The sequence below is a fragment of the Mixophyes fleayi genome, chromosome 3 (genome assembly GCF_038048845.1).
Source record: "Mixophyes fleayi isolate aMixFle1 chromosome 3, aMixFle1.hap1, whole genome shotgun sequence".
In the NCBI taxonomy this organism is placed as follows: Eukaryota; Metazoa; Chordata; class Amphibia; order Anura; family Limnodynastidae; genus Mixophyes; species Mixophyes fleayi.
Genome location: NC_134404.1, coordinates 6,332,153 through 6,341,959, shown reverse-complemented (window position 1 = coordinate 6,341,959; position 9,807 = coordinate 6,332,153). Strand labels below are relative to the sequence as shown.

The following is a 9,807-nucleotide window of genomic DNA, read 5'->3' as shown; positions in this document are numbered from 1 at the left end:
GTCAGCAGAGGGTGTATAATAGACGGGGGTCAGTATAGATCAGTCAGAGGAGTGTGTATAATAGACGGGGGCAGTATAGATCAGTACAGAGGGTGTATAATAGACGGGGGTCAGTATAGATCAGTCAGCAGAGGGTGTATAATAGACGAAGGTCAGTATAGATCAGTCAGCAGAGGGTGTATAATAGACGAAGGTCATTATAGATCAGTCAGCAGAGGGTGTATAATAGACGGGGGTCAGTATAGATCAGTCAGCAGAGGGTGTATAATAGACGGGGGTCAGTATAGATCAGTACAGAGGGTGTATAATAGACGAGGATCAGTATAGATCAGTCAGCAGAGGGTTTATAATAGACGAGGATCAGTATAGATCAGACAGAGGAGGGTGTATAATAGATGAAGGTCAGTATAGATCAGTCAGCAGAGGGTTAATAATAGACGGGGGTCAGTATAGATCAGTACAGAGAGTGTCATAAAGATGGGTGTCAGTATAGATCAGTCAGCAGAGGGTTTATAATAGACGGGGGCAGTATAGATCAGTCAGCAGAGGGTTTATAATAGACGAGGATCAGTATAGATCAGTCAGCAGAGGGTGTATAATAGACGAAGGTCAGTATAGATCAGTCAGCAGAGGGTGTATAATAGACGGGGGTCAGTATACATCAGTCAGCAGAGGGTGTATAATAGACGGGTCAGTATACATCAGTCAGCAGAGGGTATATAATAAACAAGGGTCAGTATAGATCAGTCAACAGAGGGTGTATAATAGACGAGGGTTAGTATAGATCAGTCAGCAGATGGTGTATAATAGACGGGGGTCAGTATACATCAGTCAGCAGAGGGTGTATAATAGACGGGTCAGTATACATCAGTCAGCAGAGGGTATATAATAAACAAGGGTCAGTATAGATCAGTCAACAGAGGGTGTATAATAGACGAGGGTTAGTATAGATCAGTCAGCAGATGGTGTATAATAGACAGAGGTCAGTATAGATCAGTCAGAGGAGAGTGTATAATAGACGAGGGTCAGTATAGATCAGTCAGAGGAGGGTGTATAATAAATGGGGGTCAGTATAGATCAGTCAGAGGAGGGTGTATAATAGATTAGGGTCAGTATAGATCAGTCAGAGGAGGGTGTATAATAGACGGAGGTCAGTATAGATCAGTCAGAGGAGGGTGTATAATAGACGAGGGTCAATATAGATCAGTCAGCAGAGGGTGTATAATAGACGGGTCAGTATACATCAGTCAGCAGAGGGTATATAATAAACAAGGGTCAGTATAGATCAGTCAATAGAGGGTGTATAATAGATGAGGGTCAGTATAGATCAGTCAGAGCAGGGTGTATAATAGATGGGGGTCAGTATAGATCAGTCAGAGGAGGGTGTATAATAGACTGGTCAGTATAGATCAGTCAGCAGAGGGTGTATAATAGACAGAGGCAGTATAGATCAGTCAGCAGAGGGTTTATAATAGATGGGGGCAGTATAGATCAGTCAGCAGAGGGTGTATAATAGACGAAGGTCAGTATAGATCAGTCAGCAGAGGGTGTATGATAGACGGGGGTCAGTATAGATCAGTCAGCAGAGGGTGTATAATAGACGGGTCAGTACAGATCAGTCAGCAGATGGTGTATAATAGACGGGGGTCAGTATAGATCAGTTAGCAGGTGTTGTATAATAAACGGGGGACAGTATAGATCAGTCAGCAGAGGGTGTATAATAGACGGGTCAGTATTGATCAGTCAGCAGAGGGTGTATAATAGACGAGGATCAGTATAGATCAGTCAGAGGAGGGTGTATAATAGACGAGGGTCAATATAGATCAGTCAGAGGAGGGTGTATAATAAACAAGGCTCAGTATACATCAGTCAGCAGAGGGTATATAATAGACGGGTCAGTATAGATCAGTCAGAGGAGGGTGTATAATAGACGGGGGGTCAGTATAGATCAGTCAGAGGAGGGTGTATAATTGTATAGAGGGTGTATAAGAGTGAGGGGTCGGTATAGATAAGTATAGAGGGTGTATAAGAGTGAGGGGTCGGTATAGACCAGTCAGCAGAGGGTGTATAATAGACGGGGGACAGTATAGATCAGTCAGAAGAGGGTGTATAATAAACAAGGGTCAGTATAGATTAGTCAGCGGATGGTGTATAATAGACGGGGTCAGTATATATCAGTCATAGGGAGTATAATAAACAAGGGTCAGTATAGATCAGTCAGCAGAGGGTGTATAATAGACAGAGGCAGTATAGATCAGTCAGCAGAGGGCGTACAATAGACGGGTCAGTATAGATCAGTCAGCAGAGTGTGAATAATAGACGGGGGTCTGTATAGATCAGTCAGAGTGTGTATAATAAACAAGGGTCAGTATAGATCAGTCAGCAGAGGGTGTATAATAGACGGGGGTCAGTATAGATCAGTCAGCAGAGAGTGTATAATAGACGGGGGTCAGTATAGATCAGTACAGAGGGTGTATAATAGACGGGGGTCAGTATAGATCAGTCAGCAGAGGGTGTATAATAGACCGGGGTCGGTATAGATCAGTCAGCACAGGGTGTATAATAGACGGGGGTCAGTATAGATCAGTCAGCAGAGAGTGTATAATAGACGGGGGTCAGTATAGATCAGTCAGCAGAGGGTGTATAATAGACGGGGGTCAGTATAGATTAGTATAGAGGGTGTATAAGAGTGAGGGGTCGGTATAGATCAGTACAGAGGGTGTATAATAGATGGGGTCAGTATAGATTAGTATAGAGGGTGTATAAGAGTGAGGGGTCGGTATAGATCAGTACAGAGGGTGTATAATAGATGGGGTCAGTATAGATTAGTATAGAGGGTGTATAAGAGTGAGTGGTCAGTATAGATCAGTCAGAGGAGGGTGTATAATAGACGGGGGGTCAGTATAGATCAGTCAGAGGAGGGTGTATAATTGTATAGAGGGTGTATAAGAGTGAGGGGTCGGTATAGATAAGTATAGAGGGTGTATAAGAGTGAGGGGTCGGTATAGACCAGTCAGCAGAGGGTGTATAATAGACGGGGGACAGTATAGATCAGTCAGCAGATGGTGTATAAGAGTGAGGGGTCAGTATAGATCAGTATAGAGGGTGTATAAGAGTGAGGGGTCGGTATAGATCAGTACAGAGGGTGTATAATAGACTGGGGGTCAGTATAGAGGGTGTATAAGAGTGAGGGGTCGGTATAGATCAGTACAGAGGGTGTATAATAGACTGGGGGTCAGTATAGAGGGTGTATAAGAGTAAGCGGTCAGTATAGATCAGGCTGCTGTAGCCCTATATGAGTACAGGACAGGTGATTATTATAGATCAGATTTCAGGACATATTTCTGGAAAGGTAAAACAATGTGGAGGCCATTTACGAAGCGTACCCGATATGTGCCGTAAGATACCTAGTTTATAAACAATGGTCTAACTAGTGCACTTTAATGTGTGAGACCCCCATAACTAGAGGTCACATTAAGCCGAACCTTCTACCGCGTTAGAACCCCTTCCAATCCGGGAAGTAGTGCAGGTTTTCCCCATAAATGATATATAATATTACTACTGATATTTATCATGGGACGTGGCAGTGATGTTTTTGCAGGAGTCCGCTATGTGTATGTAAAGCTGTGTATTACATTGCTCAGAGAGCTCCTGGAAATTCATTATTTCCTCTGAAGTATAATGTGGAAAACGGTTAAACGGTTAAATTAAAGTACAAGGCAGAGGAAATGGCTGCGTTCCTGGTAAGGACGTCCCTGAAAACTCCCACACTCCACCCTTATATCTCAATACAATTATATCACTATGCTACATGCGGACCAGTGCGCCAGCTTTATATGTCAGTAGGAACGCTCTCCCTTAGCGCCAAGCTCCTCCCATCTCCCTGCGTAACTAGTCACATGGTCCTGTAGACCTTTGAGCCTCGATGGAATCCAAGGCTTACGGCATGATCCAGGCTGTATTTGCACCGCGCAGCATCTGTTTTCAGCTTCATAAATGATCTCCAGAATGTTTCTTGTATATTTGCCCAGATTGGACGATCCCAAGATCATGGAACAAAGGTGTTGAGAATGTTAAGTTTACCATAATGCTTGTTTGTAGCCATGATAAGGCGATATATTAAATTATGGAATAACTCAAGCAACAAACACCATCTTTAACTGACCATATGTCCAAAAATGAATGAATCATCTTCTAAAACAAAGAACCCCTAAGACAGAGACGTGTGTGAATGAGTGGTAATTTGGCTGAGGGGCACTCATGGTCTCCTCAGGTCATAACAGCTGTGAACATTACCTGGAGATACATAAATAGCATTATCAAGAATGTAGATTGAGAAACAACATCTTGTTCAATTACCAGCACTGTGACTTCTTGAGCTCCGATCGGAAGTAGGAATGTCGGAGACCACTGTACTGAAATCTGCTGTTTGTAAGGATTCTTTGGTGCCGTATATATTGGATGGAACCCAGTTCTAGTCCTGTTCTGACCGATGCGGTGGATGAAGAGTATTGAGGACACCAGTAAACTTATTGTGCTGTGTGAAGTTCCCAACTAGTCATAATGCACCGAGAGGCAAATTATCAAACCATTACAAAACATGGGGGAGAAGACACAGTCGAAAATGTTTTAGTTCCTACTTGGAGTCTGTTCATGGGGGATGTTTCCAGGAGCATTTTGCTGCAAGCATAGATGAAATAACGCACTGGTTCAATTGGGGATAAGCCCTCAAAATAAGGCTAGGAGTGAAATGTAGCTTGCAGGAAAATGTCCACTGCTCATGGGGAACACATTAGACCTGACAAGTAGAATCTGGCCTCTATAGTGACCAATTGGACCATCTATTGACCATATATAGCTTATTACTGATTTATTTCTGGATAGACTGATGTTTACCTGATACATAAATTCCTTTACTGCTGTTTTTCTAATCACAACAGTTGGAAGTGTGTTCCAAGTACTTACTACTCCTTTCTTGGAGGTCCCTGCATGCAAAGTACTACTATTATTCCCAGCAGAACCACACGACTAGAGGGCAGAGCTTAGACACCACAAAGTCAGGAAGAGAACTTAAGCCAAACCAAACAGAGGCTCCACGTCTAGGATCTGCTCTTGGTTGTGGTGCTGATATAAACACGACAGTAATGAGGATAGAGATCTGGGGTTGTCTCCACCTTTGGACTCCTCTGCACAAAGATGTTTCTTGTAACTGTAAACTCACCAATCTCCATCCCCACAGTGACTTCTCCTTTCAAACTGTGAGTTCTAGAAAACATGTCGTCATTTTTCCGGCCATAGAGTCTTCCAGGTCAACTTCCGACGCTCTACTAACCTCTGGTGCGACTTCTGATGGCCAAGAAGGCTGGTCTTTTGCCGGAAGCTCTTTCCGCATTCAAAGCAGACGAAAGGTTTCTCCCCCGTGTGAGTTCTCTGGTGGACAGTTAGGTGTGAGTTGACACTGAAGGTTTTGTGGCACTCAGGACACTGATAAGGTCTCTCTCCAGTGTGTGTTCTCAGGTGGACTTTAAGATGATAGGATTTAGTAAACCTCTTACCACATACCTGACATCCATACGGGCGCTCTCCTGTGTGTGTTCTCTGGTGGACCTTTAGGTGGGCGCTTTTGTGAAAGCGTTTCTCGCATACAAGGCACTTGTAGGGCCTCTCACCGGTGTGAATTCTCTGATGAATTTTCAGTTTGTACGAGTTGGAAAAGCCCTTTCCACAGTCCCCACATATGTACGGAGCTGGACAGCTTCTGATTATTGCGGGTGTTGACTGCGGTGGCACAATGTAGTCCTCTCCATCATCTTGCTGCTCACAAGTCCACGTGGCGTGGACCGTCTGATGTAAGAGTAGAGTCTCGCTCTCGCTGAAGCTCTGCTGACACTGCGAGCACTGGAACGGCCGTGCTTCAGTGGGGCTTGCCGGGTCGTTGAAGTCATAGGCACATTCTGATATGGGCTGACCAATTCTAAATATGGACTGGCACTTCCTGGGACGCGGGAGTCGGATTGGCGATGGATCATCCCACTCTTCAGGGGACATGTTGTCTAGTGACAGCTCGATTGGCTGGAGATCTGTCAGACACTCCTCAGCTGGACTGCTTATGAAACCGTTATCTGTGAAAGTAAGAACAAGCCTGTTATAGCAACCATATAGAACGACGAGCGGTAGTTATTATAGCTGCATTACATACGGCTACTAATGCTGTATATTCAGTTCATAGTCAGTATTTTGTAAGCTTGAGGAATACTCTAATGTAATGATCTGAGAAGGGGAGTAGAACATGGGCTATCACTTACTGTCTCATGATATTCAGTAGAGATACCAGCCCTCCCTCTGGGAGGACAAACACTAAGGGCTCGATGCAGAGCTGAGCGCAATGTGGGCGTAATCTACGGTGCAAAATTAGCGTATTTCAGTCCATATGCTGAGTTGGTCGCCAGGTTTACGGCGGGCGTCCTTACACCCACATACACAGAAACAGGGCGTAAGTGGTTTAAAACATTGTAAAAATTTGTATTTGTAGCGAAACGCGCATTCGCCATTGGTCTCCATAGATCACAGCAGATGTAACCGTCCTTCACGCTTATGCATAAAAGTAAATTTTTTTTTGTAAAACACACACAAAATCCGATAATGCGTTTAATTTAGAAGGTGAAATTGCATTGAGCCAATCAGAAGCGGCTATCAAGCGCCGGTGATCGTTACTACCATCAGCGTGTATTTGCACTAATCTATGCTGGTGCAAATAAAACAGCTGTAAAAGGAATATGTGTGTCTGCATTCAGAGATGCATCGGTTCTCAATTTGGTGAACACATCCTCACTGTACTTGGCCTACGTCAAAAATCCTTTTCCCTCCCTCGACACCGCTCATCAGGAGCGAGTGCTGCGTAGGTGGATGTACTTCTTCTGTGCGCACAGAGAATTCACGCAATTTACACTATGCAAACTCTGCAGCAGGCACTAAGTAACTGACATGTTTAATCCTCCTTGACTGGCCATATCCTCCTGATGGCTGACGCTGGCTGCTGTGCTTGTCCAAAGAGAGGTTTCAAAGCAGAAACAACAGAATTGCAAAGTCAACAAGAAAAATGAAAGCAGCTAAAGCCACATTGTAGATCCCAAAAGGGTGGGAAGGCCCCGCTCCTCCCAATGAGAAATGGATGTTACACAGAAGTAGTAGGACACCCCAAACAAACAACTATGCCCCACCTTGTACCCAAATCTAGTGATCTTGTCAAATGTGATGAACATGTGTCTGGAGGACCACGTCTTACACGACCACTCCATGGAATGATGAGAGACTCCGTCACGCTTCTTTAGTATCTGGGAGGATCTAACAGGCTTTCACCTGAAGTGAGGGACTATTTGCCTTCTGCATTTGCCTTCGGAGAGATCTAACCAGCAGTAGTTGCGTTTGAAGCTGCTTGTCTTATGCATGCCCCAGTGAAGACGACGTAAAGGGAATCAGCGTATGAAAATATTCGGGCGGTGTCTTGAAATGCACATACAATGCTACTTCTCAAGGGTGTCACTGGATTTGATAAAATAAGGTAGAACTGTGTACCTTGTACTAGGGGTCCGCATGAGGCTCCTGGATGAGGCCATCAACACATGAAAGACAATGTGGACAATTCCAGGAAAAATCCAAGAGGGGTTCAAAGGGAAACCCCCATAGTACTCAAGAACCAAATAGAGGTCATGGAGAGAAACCAGGTACAGCTAAGTAATGAAGCACTGAAAAAATGCCAAACCATACGGAAGGGAATAGAAAAGGGAATCTGTGGTTGATCCTGGTTGAAGCAATCCTAGCTCGGATCTGGATAGCAGCATAAACAAGACTTTGCTCTCACAGCATTGTGGCTTCAAGCCATTAAAGCCAGTAACGGTAAGTTACATGAAGTCCTTGGCCTCTGGATAAAAGATCAGGGCAGGACAGAAGTCACTATAGATTGTAAGTCATCAAGTTGCCCTGGGCTGGGTACTAGGTCTTTCTGGGTCAGTTGAGAGCTATAAGAATGACGGTCTTGCTTGACCCATATTATTGCATACAGAAGCAAGGCCAGAGAAAAAATAAATAAGTAAACCAGCAGATATGACCTTGGGACGACCAAGGTGACCTTGCCGGCTCCTAGAGGATCGCGTTACTCATCTACAAATCACAGGACCATGGAGTTGTGCCTAGATACAATGAGATCCACCTTGTCTGACACTTTAATGTCAGTTGATAGAATAAATTGAGGATTTGTCCGCTTTGACTCTGTAATTAGATCATTAAGTTATGGGAACATCAGATGACCAACAAAGAATCTTCCTCATAATGGCAAAGACTTTTTGATGCTTGGTGTGCTCACAAATTCATCTACACCATGAAAGGAATAACCTGAGATCATTGGTTTAATACCCACACGTTGGTAGTGTAGATCCTGAGCCACAAATTAGTGGTATGGGCTAAAAGTACAAAGATATGGAGGTATGCATCTTTGAGGTCCATGGAAGAAAGGAACTTCCCAATCTACATTAATGCCACCAATGACTGTAGGGATTCCATCTTGAACCAGAAGGCCCATACACGTCCATTGAGTTACTTCAAGTACAATATTGGGGGCAAACCATCCTGTCCTTTTTCCTATTGCGTAGGTGAACTGGGACCACCAGGGGCCTGCACGTGACAAAGTGGTGTAATTCCCCCCATTTGAGCCAAATCGCTTTCAAAATTTGTGATGTATTAGTAAGAATATTTGTGGAATTGCAACATTAGCCTCACTTTAATTGGTCCGTTACGGCTGTAAATCTGGTCCTAATCTGACACTCATGGGGCTGATTTACAGATGGGTGTAAATGTTGCCTCAACGTGAAATCTACTTCGGACAAACCATGTCGCACTGCAATAGGGCTTTTGTGTTCCGCACACATATACTGTCCAGGGTTTTACAGTTGGGGCAGGTTGTGCCCCCCCACAACTCTTACATATCCTCTGCAGCACCAAATGGTGTTTCCAGGAGTAAATTTGCACCCAGAAATGGGGACTGCATTCTGTACTATGCCGGGGGTTATGGGCGATTACGGACGGTGTAAAATATTTCCCTCACCTCACTCTGCTCCGAGTTGTTGCAGAAGAGAAAGATGATAGAGACACGGAACGTGAATGGCTCTTACAACTTAATGCTTTAGTGAGCTGACTAATAGAACTGAAATATCTGAAAATTTCGACTTTGGGGTTTAGTCGTCCTTTAAAAGACAGATGGAGTCTCTGCTAATTACATTTCCACATGGAAGTCCAGATGAGCCGATCACGTCTGATAGATTGTAATGACATGTGTGAGATTACTGCAGCTGATAAGACCACATAAGTGGAGAGCAGAGGACACTTACCTGTGTGCTACATAGGTGGAGAGCGGAGGACACTTACCTGTGTGCTACATAGGTGGAGAGCAGAGGACACTTACCTGCGTGCTGCTCGTTCCGGATCTCATCATCTGTTTCCTGGACATTCAGCCAGAAAGGTTCAGCGTCTCCATCTATAGAGACGGATATACCTGAGGACAAAAGGGAGAAGAGGGATCTCACCATGTCCATCCTGGTCATTACCTTCATCCATTACCACTGGAGGCCCCTAATAGAGAACTCTGGGGCTGATGCAGAACAGGAGTAAGTTACTCTTAAAGAGCAGGAAAACTATATTATTTCCACCCATACGCAGAGCCCTAAGCATCCGAATGTATATGTGCCTGGTTTACGCCATCGTCACCATCAACGTATATTTGCAGCTGTATGTCCGTGTGAGCGACTGTACGCG

General features: G+C 44.4%; 1 protein-coding gene across 1 annotated transcript in view; it reads right to left on the bottom strand.

The window, feature by feature from the left end:
* Positions 1–4,155: 4,155 nt before the first annotated feature.
* Positions 4,156–9,807, bottom strand: part of LOC142143317 (zinc finger protein 777-like) — a 31,235-nt gene continuing 25,583 nt past the window's right edge. The window contains exons 7-8 of the mRNA XM_075201054.1: positions 9,458–9,547; positions 4,156–6,122 (exon numbers count right to left, since the gene is read on the bottom strand). Of these exons, the coding sequence (XP_075057155.1) occupies positions 5,281–6,122; positions 9,458–9,547 (932 nt within the window). The 3' untranslated portion in view covers positions 4,156–5,280. The remainder of the gene's footprint in view (positions 6,123–9,457; positions 9,548–9,807) is intronic.